The 24,391-nt window shown below is 50.4% G+C and overlaps 1 protein-coding gene across 4 annotated transcripts in view; it reads left to right on the top strand.

The window, feature by feature from the left end:
* KCNIP3 (potassium voltage-gated channel interacting protein 3) overlaps positions 1-21,689 on the top strand; it is a 90,905-nt gene extending 69,216 nt beyond the window's left edge. Inside the window, exons 4-10 of one of the 4 annotated variants that reach the window (XM_030921597.1) lie at positions 12,687-12,811; positions 13,241-13,310; positions 13,532-13,602; positions 17,224-17,331; positions 18,004-18,108; positions 18,843-18,905; positions 19,613-21,689. In XM_030921597.1, coding sequence (XP_030777457.1) covers positions 12,687-12,811; positions 13,241-13,310; positions 13,532-13,602; positions 17,224-17,331; positions 18,004-18,108; positions 18,843-18,905; positions 19,613-19,660 — 590 coding nt within the window. In that variant the 3' untranslated portion in view covers positions 19,661-21,689. Of the gene's footprint in view, positions 1-12,686; positions 12,812-13,240; positions 13,311-13,531; positions 13,603-17,223; positions 17,332-18,003; positions 18,109-18,780; positions 18,906-19,612 lie in introns of all 4 variants that reach the window. The other 3 variants (XM_030921598.1, XM_010362064.2, XM_010362065.2) reach the window with 3 other exon arrangements.
* The last annotated feature ends 2,702 nt before the right edge of the window (positions 21,690-24,391 follow it).

Below are 24,391 nucleotides of genomic sequence, written 5' to 3'. Positions count from 1 at the left end.
TGGTCTCCAGCCTTTTTGGCACCAGGGACTGGTTTTGTGGAAGAGAGTTTTTCCATGGATGATGCTGGGAGAGGGGATGGTAATGGGCATCAGGCATTCAATTCTCCTAAGGGGCGTGTGCAACGTAGATCCCTCCCATGCACAGTTCACAGTAGGGTTTGCGCTCCTGTGAGAGTTTAATGCCGCTGCTTATCTGACAGGAGGTAAAGCTCGGGCGGGAATGCGAGCAGTGGGGACTGGCTGTAGATACAGATGAAGCTTTACTTGCTCACCTGCCGCCCACCTCCTGCTGTGCGGCCCAGTTCCTAACAGGCCACTGACCAGTACCGGTCCTTGGCCCGGGAGTTGAGGACTCCTGCACTAGAGTGTTTCAGAATTACCATGGATCTACGTCGTTACCCAAAACCTTATTTTTTCATTATCATTATTTCTTAGCAATCTAGGAGGTACTGCATTCTCATGCTAATTTACGTGTCCTGTTTGTTACTGAAATTGAGCCATCTTTCGGGTTTGTATCCATCTTTCTGGTTTCCTTTTCTGCTGATACCTGCTCTAGAAATTCCTCTTTCATCATTTGCTGCACGCTATGTTCTTCTGTTCCGTTGAGTGTCTCCCTCTGACCTTTGTTGAACAGAAATCTTTAATTTTGAGGTAATCAGATTCATCCTTTTTTTTTCCTTGTGGTTTGAGCTTTTGAAGTTTTAAGAAGTCTGTCCACAACCTTAGGTTAACAAGAGGCTCTTTTACATTTTATTATAGCTCTATCATTTATCGTTCACATTGGGATCTCTAATGCACCTGGAACCTACTTTTGCATGTGGGATATGGAAGGATATGGCGATCCAGTTTCCCTAACACCATCTGCTAAACCCTCTGCCCTTTTTTCCCATAGCTTTCATGAAATTCCCTCCTATACCTCCGTCTCTTTTTTGAGCTCTCTGGTCTGTTTGTTGGTACGCTTCTCTGTTCTTGTACCAACCCTACAATCTTTATTACAATGACTATACAGCATGTACCAGTGTCTGAGAGAAACTCCGCCCTTGTTGTTTGTCTTTTTAGATTTTTATGAACTTTTTATTTCTCCATATACATTTCAGCATATGTTTACCAAGCTTTCCAAAAAAATATCCAACTGGATTTTTTTAATTGGAATTGCATTGAATGTACTTACTTACAGATTACTTTGGGGAGAAAGGACATCCTTATTTTATACGGCCATAAGATGGAATGCCTCATGTATTCAGAATGTCTTTCCATGTAGAGGTCCTTTGAGTTTTTATTACTACTTAGAGATACTCTTTACTTTTATTGCTATTGTGAGTGTTTATCTTGGTATTTTTAATTATATTTTCTAGATGGTTATTACTGGTGTAGAGAACTGCTATTGATTTTTGTATCGATTAATGTTGTATCTGGCAACCTTACTGAACTCTCCTGTCTGTTGATTCTTTTAGTCCCTCTAGGGACCATATCATCTAAATAATGTTAATTTCATCCTTTACTTCCCAATTCATACACTATTTATTGCTTTTCTAAATTTCCTAAGAGCAATGGCAAGACGTTGAGTAGTGGGGACTGTGGCCAAACTTGTCCCAAATATTAAAGAGAGTGTGTCTAAGCTTTTGCCATTAAATCCAATATTTTCTGTAAATCTTTTTGTAAATATGTGATTTGCAAATATAAGCAAATCAAGTTAAAGAACTTCCCTTTGACTCCTGGTTTGCTGAGAGGTTTTTTTTTTTTTTTTTTTTTTTGTCGTTCATTTTAATTATAAATAGACATGGAAGCTTATCAAATACCCTTTCTACGGTAAGATTTTCATGTGATTTTTCCTCGTTCTTCCAGATAAAATCTTCTTGATCATGATGTACTTTTTAAAAAAATGCCATTGGCTTCATTTAGCTAACATTTGGTTTAGGGTTTTGCACCTGTCTTCAAAAGTGGCATTAGGCATACGTTGTTCACTCTTGTGTTGTCTGATATGGTTTGGAGGTTTGTCCCCCCCAAATCTCACGTTGAACTGAATCCTCAGTGTTGGAGGCGGGGACTAGTGGGAAGTGTTGGGTCGCGGGGACTAGTGGGAAGTGTTGTGTCACGGGCACGGACCCCTCCTGAATGGCCTCGCACCATGTTCACAGTACTGAGTGAGTTCTCTCCCTGAGTTCATTTGAATCTGGCTTTTATACAGTTTATGTAATACATTAGACAGCTGGCACCTCCTCCCTTGCGTCTCTTGCTTCCACTCTTGCCACGTGACCTACTTGCTCCCTCTTCGCCCTCCACCACGATGGGGAGCTTCCTGAGGCCCCCAGCAGAGGTAGATGCCAGCACTGTGTTTTGTGTACATCCTGCAGAACCACGAGTGAAATAAACCTCTTTTCTTTAAAAACCATGCAGTCTCGAGGATCACTTGAGCCCAGGAGTTTGAGACCAACCTGGGCAACATGACAAAACCCTGTCTCTATTATAAATACAAAAAATTAGCTGACTATAATGGTGTGTGCCTGTAGTCTCAGCTATTTGGGAGCCTGAGGTGGGAGGATAACCTGAGCCTGGAAGGCTGCAGTGAACTGTGATTGCACCACTGCACTCCAGCCTGGACAACAGAGTGAGACCCTGTCTCAAAAAAAAAAAAAAAAAAAATTTACCTAGTCTCAGGTAGTCCTTTCTAGCAATACCAGAATGGATTAACTTCCTTGACCTTATATCTCTTTTTTTTTTTTTTTTTTTTTTGAGATGGAGTCTCTCTCTGTCTCCCAAGCTGGAGTGCAGTGACACGATCTCAGCTCACTGAAACCTCCGCCACCAGGAGTCAAGTGATTCTCCTGCCTCAGCTTCCCAAGTAGCTGGGATTACAGGCATGAGCCACTGTGCCCACATAATTTTTGTAGTTTTAGTAGAGACAGGGTTCCGCCATGTTGGTCAGGCTGTCTTGAACTCCTGACCTCAGGTGATCCACCCGCCTGGACCTCCCAAAGTGCTGGGATTACAGGCATGAGCCACCGCACCTGGCCCCTTATGCCATCTTTTAATCAAAATTACAATATTGACCACATGGAGATCATCCACGATCCTTGTAAGAGCGGTTTTCTTGAAGTGGAGTAAGTTCGAGGGAGAACAGGAAGAGAGGAAGTGAAGGCAAGGAGTTACAGGAGGTGAGAAAAAGGCTTAGGGGAAAATACGGTGAAGGAGTTTTGTTGTTTTTAATGGAAGAAATAGCAGCAGGTTTGGAGTTTTTGTCTTACTTTGTTTCTTGGCCCTCAGGAAAGAGGATTAAGTCCATCCTACTCTGTAGTTCGTGGGGTACCATCGGCCTTGACCCATTTATAGTCTCTCATTTGTTTTTCCTCTTTTACCCCCCCATTTCCCTCCTCCTCATAGCTAAGTATTCTAATTTTTTCTAATTTAAATTAATGTAAAATTTACCTTTTTGGCTGTCTAGTTCCATGAATCTTGATACATGCATAGTCATGTAACCATTACCACAATCAAGATGTAGAACAATTTATGTTAATTTAATTTTTATTTTTATTTACTTACTTTTTGGAGATGGGGTCTCTGTCGCCCAGGCTGGAGTGCAGTAGTGTGATCATAGCTCATGGCAGCCTTGAACTCCAGGGCTCACGCATCCTCCCTCCTCAGCCTCCTGAGAGGTCGGACCACAGGCATGCACCACCACTCCTGGCTGAGATATAGAACAATGTCATCACCACAAAAAATTGCCTTATACTGCCTCTTTGGTAGTCAGCCTCCAGGCAGCCACTGATCTCTTCCCTTCCCCTGTAATTTTCTGTACTTTTATCTCTTCCAGACTGTCCCATACATGTTTCAGACATGATCTGCCTCTGGAGTCTGGACTCTTTCACATCATTGCATATGCGATTCATTCACGCTTTGTGTGTGTCAGGAGTTTGTTCCATATTGCTGCTGAGTACCTTTCCTTGTGTGATGTACCACAGCTTATCCACTCACCGATTGGAGGGCATTTGGGTTATTTACAGTTTGGGGCAATTTTCAGTAAAATTGCTCTAAGCATTTGCCTAAAGTTGAATATAGTAGCTTTCATTTCATTTGGGTAAATAACCAGAAATGGGATTGCTGGGTCTTCTGGGAAGAGCCTCTTTATAAGAAAGTGCCAAGCTGATTTCCAGCGTGGCAGTACCACTTCTCTCTCCTGCCAGCAACATAGAGTGGTTCCTGTTGCTCTGCATCCCCCCACCGCAAGCGCCCGACGTTGTTAATATTTGTTACGCAAGCGATTCTGGTAGGTATATAGTAGCATTTCATTGAGGTTTTAATTTGTATTTCCTTAATGGAAAATGATGCCAGTCCTCTTTCTTGTGCTTATTTACCAGCCCTGTATCCTCTATAGTGAACTGTTTGATTAGGTTTTCTGACATTTACTAATTTGAGTCCTTTGATTTCTTCCTGTGGAGTTCTGAGACTTCTTTACATATTCTGTATATCCTTTGTCAGATATGCAATTTGCAAATATAATATTTTCTCCCAGTCTGTGCTTATCTTTTTATTTAATAATATTTCTGTAATCCCAGCACTTTCGGAGGCTGAGGCAGGCAGATCACTCAGGAACTCCTGAGGTCAGGAGTTCAAGACCAACCTGGCCAACATGGTGAAATCCCGTCTCTACTAAAAATACAAAAACTACCCAGGTGTGGTGGTGTGTGCCTGTAGTCCCAGTTACTCGGGAGACTGAGGCATGAGAATCATTTGAACTCGGGAGGCAGAGGTTGCAGTGAGCTGAGATCATGCCACTGCACTCCAGCCTGGGTGACAGAGCCAAACTCTGTCTAAGATAAAATAAATAAAGTAGGCCGGGTGCGGTGGCTCAAGCCTGTAATCCCAGCACTTTGGGAGGCCGAGACGGGCGGATCACGAGGTCAGGAGATCAAGACCATCCTGGCTAACACGGTGAAACCCCGTCTCTACTAAAAAAAATACAAAAAACTAGCCGGGCGAGGTGGCGGCGCCTGTAGTCCCAGCTACTCGAGAGGCTGAGGCAGGAGAATGGTGTGAACCCGGGAGGCGGAGCTTGCAGTGAGCTGAGATCCAGCCACTGCCCTCCAGCCTGGGCGACAGAGCAAGACTCTGTCTCAAAAAAAATAAATAAATGAATAGAATAGAATAGAATAGAATAGAATAGAATAGAAATATCTTTATTCTTCTTTCACAAAATTATTTTAGCTATTCTAGTTCCTCTGTCTTTCTAGATAAATTTTAGAGTATGTTATCTGTATGTACAAAAAGCTCTTGCTGGGATTTTGGTAGGAACTGTGTGAAATCTGTAGATCATTTTGGAGATAATTGGCATCTTTGTAGCACTGGGCCTTTCAATCCATGAGCATAGTTATGTTTCTTCCCTCATTTGTATCCTTCGTGATTTCTTTCATCAGCATTTTGTAGTTTTTGGCATATATGGATTATATACATGTTTTGCAAGATATATACCTAAGTATTTCATTTGTGAGATGAGCAATTGTAAATGGTATTGTTAAGTTTTGGTTTTTTTATTTGTGTGTAAGATTTTTATTCTAATTTGATTTGCATTCCAAAGGAAATTACAAAATCCATTCACTTCTTTATATAAAACAGTGACTTAATTTTTTTTTTTTTTTTTTGAGATGGAGTCTCGCTCTTGTTGCCCAGGCTGGAGTGCCATGGCACGATCTCGGCTTATTGCAACCTCCGCCTCCCATGTTCAAGCGATTCTCCTGCCTCAGCCTCCCAAGTAGCTGGGATTACAGGCACCTGCCACCACACCCGGCTACTTTTTGTATTTTTAGTAGAGACAGGGTTTCGTCATGTTGGCCAGGCTGGTCTCGAGCTCCTGACCTCAGGTGATCCACCTGCCTCGGCCTCCCACAGTGTTGGGATTACAGGCGTGAGCCACCGCGCCCGGCCTGTGACTTAACATTTTAATGCAAATTATGAAACATGATAAAGTTGCAGGACAAACTAGGCTAGTTGCTTGGAGTAACAAGTTTTAAAGTCACCGTTTTCTACCTTCATGCTAAGGATAACCTAATTAGTGATCAGCTGTGCTGTAATGGCAGCATAACCCTGAGACTTGAGTAAACAGAAAAACTGAAGATCTTCTCCAGTTCCCGGCCAGGTAGTTTTCTATGCCTTCTCATAGTGGCAAACCGCAACTGTGTCACCAAAAGTGAGGATCTAACGGCATAAGAATGACACAGTGGACTTTGGGGACTCTGGGAAAAGGGTGGGAGGGGGGTGAGGGATAAAAGACTATAAATTAGGTTCAGCGTATACTGCCGGGGTGATGAGTGCACCAAAATCTCACACATCACCACTAAAGAACTTACTCATGTAACCAAACACCACCTGTTCCCTAAAAACCTATGGAAATAAAAAAAAAAAAATTAAGTGGGAGTCATAACTCTTTTGCCATCCTTCATTTCTCTTACAAAATTTGTGTCTTTGCCATCCCATTTCTGTCTGTGGACACATTTGTCTCCATCCAGACTAATAGCAGACATACTCTAACAGTGTACGGTGTCTGTCAGCAGCCCTGGTTTCTCCATGTGATTGAATTTGCTTTGAGTCCTGGTCACCACTTTGTCTCCCTCCTACTGACAATCACTGTTGGTTTGGTCACATTTCCACCTGCCCAGTGGCAAAGCCTCCACCTTTGATGACCCTTCGTGTAGTCATCAGAGTTCTGACTGTCCTTCAGCTTCCAGGTAGCACCAAAAGCCCCCACCATCCTTCCCTCTCCCTGGTTAGCTCCAAAACAGATAAAAGAGACCGGAGCAAGGATCTTGAATCTTACTGCCACTGAAATTCAGGAGACACCTTTGCCTACATTTTGATTTCTAATTGTTCATGACTGATCTATAGAAATGTGATTGATTTTTGTATATTGACCTTTTTGCTTGTGGGGAAAACATTCTGTTTTTTACCATTAAGAAGAGGCCGTGACGGGCAGATCACGAGATCAGGAGATCGAGACCATCCTGGCTAACCCGGTGAAACCCCGTCTCTGCTAAAAAATACAAAAGAACTAGCCGGGCGAGGCAGCGGCGCCTGTAGTCCCAGCTACTCGGGAGGCTGAGGCAGGAGAATGGCGTGAACCCGGGAGGCGGAGCTTGCAGTGAGCTGAGATCTGGCCACTGCACTCCAGCCTGGGCGATAGAGCGAGACTCCTTCTCAAAAAAAAAAAAGAATGATGTTAACTATAGATTCTGTGTAGATGACTTTTATTAATGTGGGGAAGTTCTCTTTCATTCCCAATTCTTTTTAATGAACAGATGTTGAATTTTGTCCAATGCTTTTTCTGCATCAATTGATATGATTATGTATTTTTTTCTTTTTTAGACTTTCAACATGGTGGATTACGTTGATTTCTTTTCAAATATTAAATTAGCCTCATGTTCCTGGAAAACGCCTCTTGGTGTGGTGTATTATCCTTTTTATTCATCAAAGGATTCAATTTGCTAATATTCTGTTGAGAAATTTCACACCTGTGTTCATGAAGAATGTCACTTGGACTATTGAGGTTATCTTTTTCACCTGGGATGAATTTGGGTAGTTTGTAATTTTTCAGGAATTGGTCCATTTTATAGATGTTGTTGAATTTGTGTCTAAGGACGTATTCGTAATATCTCCTTTTTAATCCTTTTAATGTCTGGAAAGTTAGTACTTATTTCCTTTGTTTCCTTCCTGATATTGGTAGTTTATGTCTTCTCTTTTTTTTTTTTTCAATTTTTTCAATTTTTTTTTTTTTTTTTTTTTGAGGTGGGGTCTTGCCCTGCTGCCCAGGCTAAAGTGCAGTGGTATGACCATGGCTCACTGCAGCGCCAGTCTCCCAGGCTCAGGTGATCCTCCCACCTTAGCCTCCCAAGCAGCTGGGACTACAGGTGCACGCAACCATGCCCAGGTAATTTTTTTGTAGAGACAAGCTCTTGCTATGTTGCCCAGGCTGGTCTTGAACTCCTGGGCTCAACCAATCCACCTCCTCAGCCTCTGAAACTGCTGTGATTACAGGCGTGAACCACTGCACTCAGTCCATCAAGTGAATTTTTAATTTTAGGTATTGTTTGGTTCAAGCTTAGAAGTTCCATTTTGTTGTTCTATTATCGTTTTAAATTTTTCTACTAAGATTCTCGTCTATTATGCTTTCTTTATTTCTTTCATGTGTTGATAATAGTTGTTTCAAAGTTCTTTTCTAATAATTCTAACAATAAAAGTCTAATAATTCCGCTTATCCTTTATCTCTTTATTATGGTCACATTTTCTTGCTTCTCATGTCTTTTTATTTTTTGTTGTATGTTGGACATTGTGAAAGGGATCGTGTAGGGAATGGATTGTATTGTTTTAATATAAATGCTAACAAACTTTAGTTTGGCAGGTAGTTAAAGTATTGGCCAACTCACGTGATCTTCACAGACTTTATTTTAGGCTTTGTTAGAGTAGGTTTGTTTTGACTTTGTCGTTGGGTCTAGAGCAGGCGCTTACTCAGGGATGTGGTTCACAGTCCTAAAGCATAGCTTTTCTGGATTCCAGCTAACACCTGAGTTGCTTAGGGAGGTAGCTCCACTCTGGCTGCGCCAGTACTCCAGTTTCACATCACTGCGTGAATTCTCACACGTCCTTCTAAGTCCCTTTCCCTGTGCTTATTGGGCAGTTGTATATCTTCTTTTGTGACGTGTTCTTGTCTTTTGCCTATTTAAAAAATTGAGTTATTAGTCTTACTGTGTTAATTTGTAGAAGTTTATTATGTATTCTGGAAATGAGTCCTTTGTCAGATACATATACTGGAGATGTTTTTCCAGTCTATGACTTGAGTTTCTTAATGGCTTTATTATAAGGTTTGTGGCTATGCTTATATTTGTCACGGATTTTTTTTTTTTTTTTTTTTTTTGAGACCAAGTTTTGCTCTGCTGCCCAGGCTGGGGTGCAGTGGTGCGATCTCAGCTCACTGCAACCTCCAACATCCTGGGCTCAAGTGATTCTCATGCCCCAGCCTCCTGAGTAGCTAGGATTACAGGCGTGCACCACCACACCCGGCTAATTTTTTTTTTTTTTTTTGTATTTTTAGTAGAGACAGGGTTTTGCCATGTTGGCCAGGCTGGTCTTGAACTCCTGACCTCAAGTGATCCACCTGCCTCGGCCTCCCAAAGTGCTGGGATTACAGGCATGAGCCACTGCACCCAGCCTGTCATTGATTTCCACTCTTATTTTTATTATGCTCTTTCTTCTATTTACTTTGAATTTAATTTGCTCCGCATTTTTTAGATTCTGACTCTTGAAGCTTATGTCATTGCTTTTACACCTGTCTTCTTTTCTAATAAAGGAATTGAAAGCAATAAATTTCCCTCTCAGCCCAGCTTTACCTGCATCCAGCAAATTTTGATGTGCTCTGTTTTTTTTTTTTTTTTTGAGACAGAGTCTCGCTCTGTCGCCCAGGCTAGAGTGCAGTGGTGCGATCTCGGCTCACTGCAAGCTCCGCCTCCCGGGTTCACGCCATTCTTCTGCCTCAGCCTCCCTAGTAGCTGGGACTACAGGCGCCCGCCACCTCGCCCGGCTCATTTTTTGTATTTTTTTTGGTAGAGACGGGGTTTCACCGTGTTAGCCAGGATGGTCTCGATCTCCTGACCTCGTGATCTGCCCACCTTGGCCTCCCAAAGTGCTGGGATTACAGGTGTGAGCCACCGCGCCCGGCCTGCTCTCTTTTTTTAATCATTCAATTCAAAATATCTCAAAGTGTGATCACCTTGCAGTTTATTCTCTGACCTATGAGCTAATTAGAAACGTATTGTTTATTTCCAAGTACTTGAGATTTCCTAAGTATCTTGTTCTGAATTTTAAGTTGATACCATTGTAGTGAGAGTCTGTGTTCCAGCATCTGATATATCTTGGTAACCACAGGATATGCTTTTGAAAAGAATGTGCGTCTACAATTATACAGTGTTCTATAAATATTAATTAGGTCAAATTGGTTGATGGTGTTTTTCAAACCTTTTATATTGTCACTTGTCATACCATTTACTGGAAAAGGATGCCAAAATCTTGCAGTTATGATTGTGACTTACTTGTTTCTTTCTTTAGTTCTGAATTTTTTGCTTCAGGTATTTTAAAGCTGTTACTAGGTGATGTCTATTTTAGATTATTCTGCCTTCTTGATGAATTAATCCTTGTATCATTATAAAACATCCAGCTTTCTTAATGTTTTTCCAGTCTTTTATTTTAATTTTTTGTTTGTTTTGTTTTTTGAGATGGAGTCTCACTCTGTCACCCACGTAATGGTGCAGTCTCGGCTCACTGCAATCTTCGCCTTCTGGGTTGAAGTGATTCTCCTGCTTCAGCCTCCCGAGTAGCTGGGATGACAGGTGCCTGCCACCACACCCCGCTCATTTTTGTATTTTCAGTAGAGATGGGGTTTCACCATGTTGGCCAGGCTGGTCTGGAACGCCTGACCTCAGGTGATGTGCCCGCCTCTGCCTCCCAAAGTGCTGGGATTACAGGCGTGAGCCATACACCCTGCTTTAATCTATCTTTGTATTAGGAGTATCCCTCTTGTAAACAGCATCTAGTTGGATCTTGCTTTTCTAGTCTGAAAAGTCTGCCTCTTAATCAAAGGATTCTTACTGTCCATCCATCCATCCATGCTGCCGTGTGTACGTCTGTCTGCTCCACGGCACAGTTCTTCCCAGTGTGCAGCCTCCGTATTTCGCCTACTCATCCTGCCTGCCGTAAACCCGAGTTACCTCCAACTCTCCCACCAAAAATGCTGTTGCTGCGAGCATCCTTGTGCAGGCCCCTGGGCAGGGGAAGGGTCTATGTGGGATGCTTGCCTGGCGTGGGATGCTGGTTTACAGGGTTTGCCTTTACTTAATATGACTACGGATTCCAGATTCTACCATATGTCTATATGGTGATGGGAATGATCCAGAAGAGAGGACAAGATGATGAGGAAAGAGTGGGAGACTTGCTGGCACCACTTGCCTGAGTAGGTGAGAGGGGTCAGGACCCACTGCACAAGAGGCAGGTTTGCCTTTGCTGGGAGCAGGCACAGTTGAGCCATGGAGCAGGCAGGGGTGCAGATGTCTGCGCCAGGTGCAGGCAGGTGGGTAGGTGTGGGGTGAGGGCTTGGGGAAGTTTTCCTCCGTGGCTTCTGTCTTCTCAGTGAAGTGGGAAGCAACATGAGGGTAAGGATGGAAGAGGAGATGCTGGAAACTAAGGGGAAGGATGGTATGAAATAGTTGTCTTGGAGACTGGGAGCATGTGTCGACCAAGGAAACAGCCCGATTGCCCAGCAGCTTTCAGGATGCTCTTGTGGTTAGTAAGAGTGGGCAGTGCAGGCTGTCTTTCCTGCCACGCTCTCAGGAGAGGCCTGGGTATGGAGCAAGCTCAGCACAGGACCAGTGCCCGGCACCATGCCAGCCACCACGGGCACAGGATGAGCGGTGCAGGACAGCTGCCCCTGAAGAGCTAACTGTGCAGTGGGAGAGGCAGCAGCCAGCACCAGCCATGCAGGTAATTATGGATCACCACCATTCTGTGTGGCCCAGGGGAGACAGGGCGACAGGGCGGCAGGGCCTGTGCGTCCTGGGTCCGTGGGAAGGTGGCCATCTCTAATTATGAGAGGGTGCTGCTCAGCAAGGTGTGGGCACTCAGTGCTGTTTCAGTTCTAGCTTTATTTTGCATTGTAAAAGTGATGCATGTCACACCAAAAGAAATTAGGAAAATGTTTTTTAAAATCATAAATAAAAAAGTAAAAATCACCTGAAATCGCACCTCCCCCCAAGATGTAGCCATGGTTAGTTAACAAGTTTGTGTGTGTGTGTGTGTGTGTGTGTTTTTGAGACGGAGTCTCGCTCTGTCGCCCAGGCTGGAGTGCGGTGGTGCGACCTCGGCTCACTGCAAGCTCCGCCTCTCGGGTTCATGCCATTCTCCTGCCTCAGCCTCCCGAGTAGCTGGGACTACAGGCACCCACTACCGCAATCGGCTAATTTTTTTGTATTTTGGGGTTTCACCGTGTTAGCCAGGATGGTCTCGATCTGCTGACCTCGTGATCTGCTGGCCTCAGCCTCCCAAAGTGCTGGGATTACAGGCGTGAGCCGCCACACCCGGCCTTGTGTATTGATTTTAAAGGACAGGTCTGATCCCTGCCCCCACAGCCCTGGAGGTCTAGCCTCCTACCCAGGTGTGAACAACACTCCTCTGCCAACTGCAGCTGAACAGCGTCGCCTTAGGCTTTGAGGGCCAAGGAGGCACCCTCTGCATTCCTGGGGGAAGTCAGGGAGGGCCACATGGAGGAAGTAGTCTAGGAATTGGATCTTGAAGTTCAGGGATCCCTCATGCCTGTCTTGCTGTCTTTCCCCCTCCTGTATCTCCTCGTTCAGCACCTTTTAGGACAAGAGCAGCTCCCACCTTGTCCCACTGTGCAGCTGACAGGGGGGCACACTGCAGGGGCTGCGATGGGGAGGCCTGCCCTGTTGGGGGCAGGAAAGCAGAGGCATAGCTCTTGCATGGGCCACTCAGTCACACCCCCTCTGTGTATGCAGTGCACAGCCTGTGTGACTGTACATGGCAGTCATGTATGGAGAGTTCTTCCACCCACTATTTTGGCCCATGCCCTCACACCAGAGCATGATGGAGGAGCAGGGCTACAAGCCTCACCCTCTCTCATCTGTGTCCCACTCCAGACAGCAGCGACGGTGAGCTGGAGCTGTCTGCGGTGCGCCACCAGCCGGAGGGGCTGGACCAGCTGCAGGCCCAGACCAAGTTCACCAAGAAGGAGTTGCAGTCTCTCTACAGGGGCTTTAAGAATGTGAGTGTTCCCCATTCCCCGGGGAGAGGCCTTGGAGACCCGGGCCCAGGGAGACCTGGAAACTTCTCCGTGCCACAGTAAATATCCCAGGGGCCTTTAAGCGGCTTCTGTGTTGTGGGAAGCTGTCTGGCGGGGGCAGGCCCCGGAATGGGCGTCACTGAGGCTGCCACGCTCCTCCCTCCGTGTCTCTGCTGCTGGTACAGAGGAAGAGATAAGGTATGGGGGAGCAGTCACCCCCTTCCTATTCACCCCGCTCCCTCTCACCCCACCCCTGCCTAGGCTTTCCACAACCCAGGCCAGGAGGTCTCAGCAGTGCCACGGGCAGCAGGCAGCCTCCAAGGGGGTGGAGAGAGGCCAGCCAGGCACCATGCGGAGTCAGGCTTGGAGCTGGGGGTGGCTGAGGGCTGAGGGGGTGCCTTCCTGCTGCAGGAGTGTCCCACGGGCCTGGTGGACGAAGACACCTTCAAACTCATTTACGCGCAGTTCTTCCCTCAGGGAGGTGAGTCCGAGGCAGGGCAGCCCTGCTGTGTCCCGAGTGTGGAGGGAGGGGACCCTCCTGCTGCCCCTTGCATCCTGGAGGCTTGGTGCTGCCCCTGTCCCATGGAAAACAGGGACTCCAAACCAGGACACAGTTAGCACCCCCAGCTGGGGTTGCCTGGGGTGGGGGATGAGTCACCAGGCAGCCCCGACACACCCCAGCCTCTTCCTTGCCCTCCCCAGATGCCACCACCTATGCACACTTCCTCTTCAACGCCTTTGATGCCGACGGGAACGGGGCCATCCACTTTGAGGTAGGTCCCCGCGGATTCCTCCCACCTGTCCTGCCCCTGTGGCTGCCTGGCTGAATCCCTGCCCTGGCGTCACTCTCAGGGCTGTCAACAGAGCCGTGGTCCTGGGTGGGAAGGATCTTGTGAGTCACCCTGGGAACGAGTGGATGTGGCTGGCCCTGGGCCAGTGAGCTCTGGGGTGTTTGACTTTGCTGGGCCGGTACCACGTTCTCAGCCTTTTCTTCCATTTGAGGATTTGTAGCCAGCTCTGCCCAGTCAAGGGAGCCCCCGAGGCACACACGGGTGGTAGTGACCCAGCAGGAATTTGCATTTTCAAAGGGATCAGGGTTTAACCCAGAGGCCTGGTTTGCTGATGGTGGGATGTGCGACCTCCATTTTCAGAATTTACTCCTTGTTACCCAGAAAATAGGCCAGAAATATCTAGAAAACTTCCCAGCCGGAGCAGCTGGGAGGGCTCATCCCAGCTGGGCACTGAGAGTGAAGCCTGGTGTTACCCACTGGCGGAAGAAGCCTGTCCCCCACCCAGACAGCTTCCCTGTGGGGCCCGGCCCGGGCTCCTCCCCGGCCCCACCAGGAGGGATCATTGGAGAGAGGCCCCATCTGCGGAGCCCAGGACGCTAAAAATAGCTACAGGCGAAAAGCTGAAACCGCTTTGGGGAGGAAAGCCTTGCTGAGAGCTGGCTTGATCGATATCCCGACAACTTGGCTTCCAGGCCAAGGGCAGCTAACAGGAAAGCACAGAGAAGCACATGGGGCCAGAAGGCCCCGGCCGCACGGGGTAATAATAACTCGTCGATAACTTGCGCGGGTTATTTTTATGCCGCGAGCCCGCTGGGCACACTGACGCTTCCCGCCTGCCCTGTGACCACAGGACCCCTCCACTCTGAGCCACACGCCGAGGGCTCTGCACATAGAAGCAGACCGTGTTTTCAAATCTTGTGTTCAGATTGGAAATACCAACCCCACAGCACACAGAAGGCACCCGGTTAGCATGGAGGAGCCTCAGGGAGGACTCAAGGTCCTTTCCCTGCCCCTTCCTCCTGGGGTCTGCCAGAGGAGCCCCCCACCAGCCTCCCACGGCTGCACCCTCACTGGGGCCTGGTGCCCTCTGGGGCTTCCTCCCCACTCTGCTGGCTTCCTGCTGGGTGGGTCTCCTGGTTCTGGGATCCCTGATCTTCCTTTCTCTTGCTTTACTCTCTGTGTGTTCAGGGGCTCACCGCCCAGCCGCTTCCTATAAAGGAGGATGTGAGCTGTAACTTTGGAGCCTTTGAGCACCTGGAGTGTCTTTATTCTGTTCTTACTCTTGCTTGATCCACTGTAGGGACCAGCCCTCCCAGGGGTGCTGTTCTCCTTCAGAGCGGGGGTGGCATCCTTCCCTGGGCCTCCTGCCTCAAGGCGCTGCTGCCGACACTGTCCCGTGGATGGAACCTGATTTTGCTTTTTCTGTTTGACTTTGCTTTTCTCTCAGAAAGTTTATAGGATCTTCTCTTTGCACCCAATGTGCTAAAATTTCACTATGATCTATGCCTGCAACTAAACGGCAGGATGTTTTCACGCATTGTGCCAAGACTTGGTGGATGCTGGAGATCTCTGCCTCCAGTCTGGGAAATCATGTTTCCTGATTGCTCCGACCCACTTGCCTCCGTTTTCTCCCATTCTTCCTGAACTGCCTGTGGCCCAGCATCGGCCCCTCTGGAGTGCACCTCTCATTATCCTCTTTCTCCCCTATGTTCCAGCTGTTTGCCTTCTCATTCCACTTCCTGGAAGATTCCATGTGCTCTCCCAACATTTCTTCTAAGTCTGTCATTTTCCTTTCTTATTTTTAATTTCCAAGAGCTCTTCCTTTTTTCCAGTTACCCCTTTTGTATGACATCCTATTCTTATTTTAGCGATGCAAGATTTCTAATCTCTGAACCTAATAGTTGTTGTCGAGTTTTTTCTCCTGGGATAATTTTTGTTCTTCCAAATCGCTTTCCTCTGTCTCTCTCTGTCATGATACAGACCTTCCTCCAATCCCAAAAATCTAACACTTGAGGGGCCTCAGGGCCTCGGTGCATGGCCCTGTCCCTTGCACTCTGACCGTCCTCCATCCCACTTCGCTGGTACAGCCCTTTTCTCACCCCTTTCTTTCCGAGTAGCCTGGGAGGACCCCAGGGTGCAGGGAGGGTTTCACCTTTAAACCTTCCAAGAGGTAGGGGGAAAACCTGCTTTCTACCAACTGCTGTAACAAAACAGTTGAAGTTGTCCCGTGGAAACCATTTGAACTGTCATATTTTGTCACATTAGTAATAACGTGTCACATGCTAAAGGCAATGGCCACACACAGTATGTCATGACTCAAGAGTTGAGCACCAGGGTTGGGCAAGGAGGCCCTGGGATTAAATCCCAGCACTTTTGAAGGCCAAGGTAGGAGGATTACTTGGGGCCAGGAGTTAGAGAACAGCCTGGACAACATAGTGAGACCTTCTCTGTCAGTATAAAATAAATCAGCCAGGCATGGATTACTCCAAGTGGTCCCAGCTACTCAGGAGGCTGAGGTGGAGGACCGCTTGAGGCTGGGAGTTGGGGACTGCAGTGAGCCGTGATGGCACCACAGCATTGCAGCCTGGTGACCGTCTGAGACTTTGTCTCTAAAAACAAACCACAAACAAAAAGCTGAGGTCATTCCTCTAGCTTTTTCAGCTAGAAGTTTTCAAGCACCTTTGCCATGCAGATGCTTAGTAGACTCAACACAGAGCACCTCCTTTATTAACAGAGCACCCCCAGGCGTCTCCCGAGGCAGCACGGCATTAAACGGTCTAGGACACCATATATATTTGAATGTCTTTATCTGACATCAGTATCGGCTACCATGCCACTCCTGACACACATGCAGACACATGCGCGTGCACTCACCCAGGTGCACACACAGGTACACTCACCCAGGTGCACACACAGACAGGTACACACACCCAGGTGCACACACAGATGCACACACTCACCCAGGTTCACACACACAGGTTCACACACTCACCCAGGTGCATACACAAAGGTTCACACACCCACACAGGTGCACACACCCGGGTTCACACACTCACCCAGGTTCATACCCTCGCACAGGTGCACACACCCAGGTTCACACACTCACCCAGGTGCATACCCTTGCACAGGTGCACACACTCACCCAGGGTCACACCGTCACACAGTTGCATACCCTCACACAGGTGCACACACCCAGGTTCACACACTCACCGAGGTTCACACACCCAGTGCACACACACAGGTGCACACACCTAAGTGCACACACTCACACAGGTGCACACACAGGTTCACACACCCAGTGCGCACACACAGGTGCATACACACAGGTTCACACACACAGGTGCACACACACAGGTTCACACACCCAGTGCACACACACAGGTGCATACACACAGGTTCACACCCTCACACAGGTGCACACCCGTGCATGCGCTCACACGCGGGCACACACTCATCCTGTGCTGACCTGAATGGACGCTGTCCGTCCCTTCAGGAGGCTCTGCGCCTGTGGAGACGTGAATTTCAGTGGAAGCCACACAGCAACTGGAACTAGAACCTGGGCAGTGATTGGATTGTCACGCCCCGTCCTCTCTTTCCCCATAGGACTTTGTGGTCGGCCTCTCCATCCTGCTGCGGGGCACAGTCCACGAGAAGCTCAAGTGGGCCTTTAATCTCTACGACATTAACAAGGATGGCTACATCACCAAAGAGGTAGTGGGGGGCTGGGGGCAGGGGCTGTCCCCTCCTCCTCTCCTGCTGCTCTACCCGCCACTGCTCTTCCTCTCCCTGCCTCTGCTGCCCACCTGTCTTCTCCCGCTCTCCATCCAGAGACTGGCCCCTGGGACAGCAGCCAGTGGGCTCTCCTCCTCTCCTGGGCCCTCGGTCCTGGACACCCAGGTGTGGAGGGTGGGCTCACGTACCCTGCACCACACATCTCGGTCCAGCTCAGCAAGTGTTCCAGTCATCCTGTCTTACACGGAAGGCCTGGGGGAGACTTCAGTGGAGAAGCCAGAGGTCCTGGCCTTGGCCCCCACCAAGTGAAGGGGGCAGTGTGGTCCCTTAAGGCACGGGTGGAGATGGGAGCCCTCCCACACGGGCCCACAGACAGGTTTCATTTGATCCAAGCACTTTTTCTGCTACAGTGTCAAATTTTGGAGATAAGCACATAATCCATCTCCCACTTCTCTGGGAGATGAGCTTCCCCTAGAGTCAGAAGCTCGCTCTGGGTGCCCCGGAAGCGGGAAGGCTCCTCTCTGCAGCTCGTCTGGCCCCTCGCACTCACTGGCCTGGAGGTGCCCTGCACTCTTGGATGCCGCCTGCTCCCTTTGGGCCCTCACAGCCTCCCCAGCCTTGCAGCAGGCTCATGCCAACCTCCCCCTCCAGGAGATGCTGGCCATCATGAAGTCCATCTACGACATGATGGGCCGCCACACCTACCCCATCCTGCGGGAGGACACGCCGGCAGAGCACGTGGAGAGGTTCTTCCAGGTGAGCGCGCGCCAGCCCCGCCTAGGGAGTGGAACCTGGCAGAGAAGGGGCTCTCGCTTTTGGGCCCCCTCCCCCGGGCAAGTGGCTTGCCCCTCCAAGCCCCCCCACTCCTCATGAGGAGGTTAAACTTGCCCCTCCCATCTAGCTGGTTGTCAGAACCCCTGAGAAGCGAACGACACCACCGCTCTGCCCTGTGGACCTCATCTGGGGCCCAGGGCTGGGATCCCGAGGCAGCTGACCCCGGGCCAGAGCTCCATGCCGCCTGAGAGTTCTATGGCTTCTCCAGGAAGATGCCCTGGGAGAGGAGCGGGTTGGGGGCCTTCAGGTGTATGCATGGGGGCCACAGGGGCCGCAGGCTTTGCCTCGTGCTTGCTGGGGCCACTAGACATGGGCCATCCTGTGACTCAGTTGCTCCCTCTGCCCTGGCTGCCTCTCAGGGAGGTGAGGCAGTCAGATGAGCCGGGGGACAGATTCTGGGAAACCCAAGCCCAGAAGGCTCAGGGAAGTGGCCTAGGGGAGCAGTGGGAAGATGCTTGCAGCCTCAGCCGTCGGTTGGGAGGTAGCTATGAAGGGTGCATTATGTGGCCTGGATCCAGAGGAGTCACAGGGGACAAGTCGGAGTGGAGGGAGCCCACCTGCCCGTCTACCCACATGTGACTTCTGCGTCCTCAGGCCAGGGGCAGGGCTGTCTCTGCTGGGGCACAGACTCACCTTGGGCGTGGCTTGGGTTGCAGAAAATGGACCGGAACCAGGATGGGGTGGTGACCATTGAAGAGTTCCTAGAGACCTGTCAGAAGGTAGGCAGCACAGGAGGCCGGGCCACAGTTCTCTACAGGCTCTGCTACAGAGGCGGGTGGTTGGCAGCGCCCACCCCTTCCCTCACCCCAGTCCCACCCCTGCCAGCCAGGACGTGGCAGCTGTCCTTGGCCCCTCGCCACCTCCTGGGCAGCCCCAGGCTCCACTTGCCCTCTTGTCTGAGTCTCCTCCTCCCCACCCACCCCTGCAGCCCACAGCATCCCCCGACTCCCACCACATCCTCCCTCAGCCCTGCCCCTGGAGAGCCTCAAGTTAGGGGCAGACATGGGGCCAGCCGGAGGGAGAGGGTCACTGTGGGGAGGCACCAGAGCCTCTGCAGTGTTGCTGCTGGCCCTTCCAGAGAGCACCCCGGGGCAGGACGCTGGGCCTCCAGTGCCTCGACTGTCCCACTCCCAGAGCAGTCCTGGTTAGCCCTCGCCTCTGCTGGAGGCCAGCCAGGGTCCCCTTCATCAGCTTGTCCCAGATGGGTTTGCAGTCAGGAGTGGGGTTGAAGACAGGCTGTGCCTCACCAGCCGGGGACCTCGGACCAGCTACTTCACCTCCCTGTCCCCCAGCTCCCCTCCACCCAATGAGATAGATAGGCAGGAAGTTGACGCAGGCTCCAAGTCCCTGGCGGGAATCTGCTCAAGGGGGTCGGATTTGGAGCCCACCCAACACCTGACCAGCCTCCCTTCCTCTCTCCACGCAGGACGAGAACATCATGAGCTCCATGCAGCTGTTTGAGAATGTCATCTAGGACACGTGTGGAGGAGTGCATGGCCATGGCCACCTCCACCCCCAAGAAACCTCCATCCTGCCAGGAACAGCCTCCGAGAAACTTTTAAAAAATAGATTTGCAAAAAGTGAACAGATTGCTACACACACACACACACACACACACCCAGATACAGCCATTCATCTGGGCTGGCAGAGGGGGACAGAGGTCAGGGAGGGGCTGAGTCTGGCTGGGAGCCGAGTCCAGGAGCCCCAACCAGCTCCCCCCAGGCCAGCGAGGCGAGGCTGCCTCTGGGTGAGCAGCTGACAGAGCAGGTCTGCAGGCCACCAGCCGCTGGATGTCACCAGGAAGGGGCTCAAGTGCCCCTGCAGGGGAGGGTCCAATCTCCGGTGAGCCCACCTCGTCCTGTTTTCCATTCTGCTTTCTTGCCACGCAGTGGGCCGGCTCCGGGCTCCCCTGGCCTCCTCCCCACAGCCACTCCCTACCCACTACCTACGCTTCTAGAAAGCCCTTTACCTCAGGACCCCAGAGGGACCAGCTGGGGGGTAGGGGAGAGGGGTTGATGGAGGCCGAGCCTGCAGCTTTCTGGAAATGCTTCCCTGGGGGTCCCGGGACCCTCTGCCACTCCACTGACCTGGAAGAGCTGGGTACCAGGCCACCCACTGTGGGGCAAGCCTGGGTGGTGAGGGGCCACTGGGCCCCATTCTCCCTCCATGGCAGGAAGGCGGGGGATTTCAAGCTTGGGGACTGGTCATGGTGGAGAATCCGAGGGCACTCTCTGCCAGCTCCACAGGGTGGGATGAGCCTTTCCTTGTCCTAGTCCTGGTTCAGTGGGAATGCAGTGGGTGGGGCTGTACATACCCTCCAGCACAGACTGTTCCCTCCAAGGTCCTCTTAGGTCCCGGGAGGAGGCACGTGGTTCAGGGACTGGCAGCCAGGGAGCCCGGGGCAGAGCTCAGAGGGGCCTGGGAAGGAGCACGTCCCTCCTCTTCCTGCAGTGCCCCTCCTGTGGCCCAGCGGCTTGGCTGAGCCCCCTCTCCTGAAGCAGTGTCGCCGTCCCTCTGCCCAGGCTTGCCCCAGCCTTGCACAAAAAGCACAAGCATTCCTTAGCAGCTCAGACGCAGCCCTGGTGGGAGCCCAGCACACTGCTTCTCAGAGCCCAGGCCTCCTGCTGGCTGAGGCTTGGGCCCAGTAGCCCCAATACGGTGGCCCTAGGGAAGAGGCCTGGGGGTTCTGCTCTGTGCCTGAGATCAGCAGGGCCCCAAAGCCCAGCCCGGCTGACCAACATTCAAAAGCACAAACCCTGGGGACTCTGCTTGGCTGTCCCCTCCATCTGGGGATGGAGAATGCCAGCCGAAAGCTGGAGCCAACGGTGAGGGCTGAGGAGCCTGGCGCTGGGTGGTCAGCAGAAACCCCTGGAGGAGAGAGATGCTGCTCGCACCTGCCCGGGCCTCACCGAGAAAGAACCTGGTCGGAGGCCGCACGGCCCCTCCAGGAACATTCCCACATAATACATTCCATCGCAGCCAGCCCAGCTCCACTCAGGGCTGGCCCGGGGAGTCCCCAAGTGCCCCAGGAGGCTAGCCCCAGGGTGAGCAGGGCCCTCAGAGGATAGGCAGTGTGGTGGAGGCCCCTCGGCATTCAGGCACAGCGTGGCCTCCCCCGCGGAGCTGCACGGACACCTGGCTCCAGACTCCAGGCTGACAGGGGGCCTCTGCCTCCCGGAGGGCATCAGCTTTTCCTGGCTCAGAGATCTTCTCCCTCCCCTCTCCCCCTGCCCAGCCCTCCCAGCTGGTGTCACTCTGCTAAGACCAAGGCCTCAGGAGAGCGTCCGCACCACACCCCTGCCCACGTGGACCTCGGGGCCAGACTGGCTGCACAGCCCAACTGGGAGGGGTCTGCCTCCTGCGCTGGGACCAGACCGGCCGCATGTCTGCATGGCAGAAGCGTCTCCCTCGGCCACGGCCTGGGAGGGTGGTTCCTGTTCTCAGCATCCACTAATATTCAGTCCTGTATATTTTAATAAAATAAACTTGACAAAGGAGAGGGATTCCTGTTGGCTTTATCCCAGCTCTGAACTTCAGCTCAGCTTTTCCCACCCCTGCTGCCATTAGCCACGGCTCCTGCCCCGAGCTGTGCTGGTAAACGTCTGAGAACTGGCTCTAGGGGCAGAGAACGCCCCTCAAATTCTCAGGCTCGCAGTGTGACCTCACTGAGGCCGAGTGAGGCTGAGATGCACACAGTGGGCCTTCGGGGCCTTCCTGGAGCCTCCCCACAGACCCCACAGGGCAGGAGGACTTCTTGAGGTACCATGTGTATTTCACCCCCAGATAATTTTCCTTTCCCAGTTGTGGGAAGTCATTCTGGGTGTCCCCTTGGCTGGAGAGTGAGGGCCACGGGGCAGAAGAAAGCAGTATTTGCCTGAACACATCTCCTGGTGTTTATTTTCCAAAGTGTAAGCCCTATGAGGACAATGACGGAGAAGGGAAAGCATGAGAGCCCGGGGGAGGGAGGAGGAGGGTTCCCCAACTCCCCAGTTCAAATGGAAGAAATCCAAGCACGTCCTAAGCAAGCGAGAGAAAAGAGAACTCACCTAACCATGTGACAGTGAATCGCAGAACACCAAAGACAAAGAGATGACAAAGACAGCCAGAGGCGGACTGACGGCCTGCTCTCCTCAGTGATAGTGATGCGGAAAGACGGGAATGGCACGTCCAGTTTGCTGAGAGAAAAGTAACTGCCAGCCTGGAATTTTACACCAGGCAAATAAAATATTTTCATTGTGGCACGGTGGCTCACGCCTGTAATCCCAGCACTTTGGGAGGCTGAGGTGGGTGAATCACCTGAGGACAGGAGTTCAAGACCAGCCTGGCCAACATGGTGAAACCTCATCTCTACTAAAAATACAAAAAATTAGCTGGGCCTGGTGGCAAGCGCCTGTAGTCCCAGCTACTCGGGAGGCTGAGGCAGGAGAATTGCTTGAACCTGGGAGGCAGGGGTTGCAGTGAGCTGAGATGGTGCCACTGCACTCCAGCCTGGGGTGGAATAGACTCTGTCACAAAATAAATAAATAAATAACTTAAGAGACTTTGCCACCAATCGATAATAAAAGTCCAAGGGCTTTACTTCATGTGGAAGCAAGGCGATCTCCCAGCTAAAAGGTCGAAGATGCAAGAAGCATGAAGAGTGTAGAGAGCAGTAAATATTGAGGGAATCTGAAGAAATGCAATGTTACTTGCAAAAATAGTAAAAAAAAAAAAAAAAAAACAGTAAATTTCCAAAAATAGTTAATGCAATATGTCTGGTCTCACTGCTCTCCCACACTTTAACACTTCCTCATCAAGAGATGGAGACTAGTTCTCCTGCCCTCAGAACTCAGCAGGACTTCGTGTGACTGTCTTGATGACTAGAACGCAGCAGAAGTGCGGCTCACTCACTCACATGCTTGACGGTTGGTGCTGCTGGCAGGAAGCCGCAGCATCAGTTGGGGTTGTTGATGGGAACACGTATGTGGCTCTCCGTGTGGCCTGGGCTTCCCTGCAGTGTGGTGGTGAGGTTCCCAAGGGCAAGTGCCCTAAGAGAGAACCAGGCACGAGGGCACGAGCCGTATTGCCTTGGATGACCTAGCCTCCGAAGTCAAGTTTCATCACTTCTTCCACGTTCTATACATCAAGAGTCACATGAAGTCCTACTGAGTTCTGAGGGCAGGAGAACTAGTCTCCATCTCTTGATGAGGAAGTGTTAAAGTGTGGGAGAGAAGCGGCGCTAGAAATATTGCATTAGCTATTTTTTGAAATTATACTTTTTTTTTTTACTGTGTTTGCAAGTAACATTGCATTTCTTCAGATTCCCTCAATATTTACTGCTCTCTACACCCTTCATGCTTCTTGCATCAGCCTCAAGCACATACAGGACAGACAGAAGTTCCCCAAGCACCCTTGTGACATAGTCACCCATCTGCCACAACACAAACCCCAGTTCACCACCAGCTGTGTGACCTTGGGCAAGTCACACAATCTCTCTGTGCCTCAGTTTTCTCATCTGTAAAACAAGCACAAGGAGAGAGCCTGCATTACAAAATCAGGCTTAAATGAGCACAGGATGTTCAGATAGCACATCCAGCTCCAGCAGTGGGGTTAGACCATCTCATGGCCTGGCGTTTGGGAACAGAACATTCCCTGCCCTGGCACTGCTTCTGCTAAATGCGGCTGCCCTCTACCTTGATTCTCTGTCTTGTGCAGCATCTTCTCTCCATAGGGCAAACTCCCACCACCCCAGAGGAGTTGACTGGACTGAGGATGGCCCTTTCTGCTGGGCATGGCTTTCCCCTGCCAAGCCTCTCAATGGCCCATGGATTGGCTGCCCCTGGGACAGGGTCAGGGCTGGTCCAGTCCGCTCTGGGAGCCACCACTCCCAGGTCCTCACTGGGTGCAGCTCCCACCTAGTCAATGTAGAAGTCTGGGTGGGAAAGGGGCAAAGGCAGGGGAATCCTCTTGCTCCCCTCACCCTGCCCAGAGGACAGAGAAGAGCTGTGTGCCCCGTCCACATCCCAGGTGACTGCTTGACACACGCCATATCTCTAAAGCCTTGCAGCATCTACGGCACAGGGCAGTGCTTCCATTCTGGAACTTTCCGTGTCGTCTTGAGTATGTCAGTTTACCTTGCTGGGCCTCGGTTTCCCTTATCTGTAAAATAAGCAGCGACAACAACGAAACTCCTGTGCTAGGGCTGGTGTGATGATTCCGCACACAC

Source organism: Rhinopithecus roxellana, chromosome 17 (assembly GCF_007565055.1).
Source record: "Rhinopithecus roxellana isolate Shanxi Qingling chromosome 17, ASM756505v1, whole genome shotgun sequence".
Classification (NCBI taxonomy): domain Eukaryota; kingdom Metazoa; phylum Chordata; class Mammalia; order Primates; family Cercopithecidae; genus Rhinopithecus; species Rhinopithecus roxellana.
Note: the sequence above shows the minus strand (reverse complement) of the source record. Positions and strands in the feature narration are given on the sequence as shown.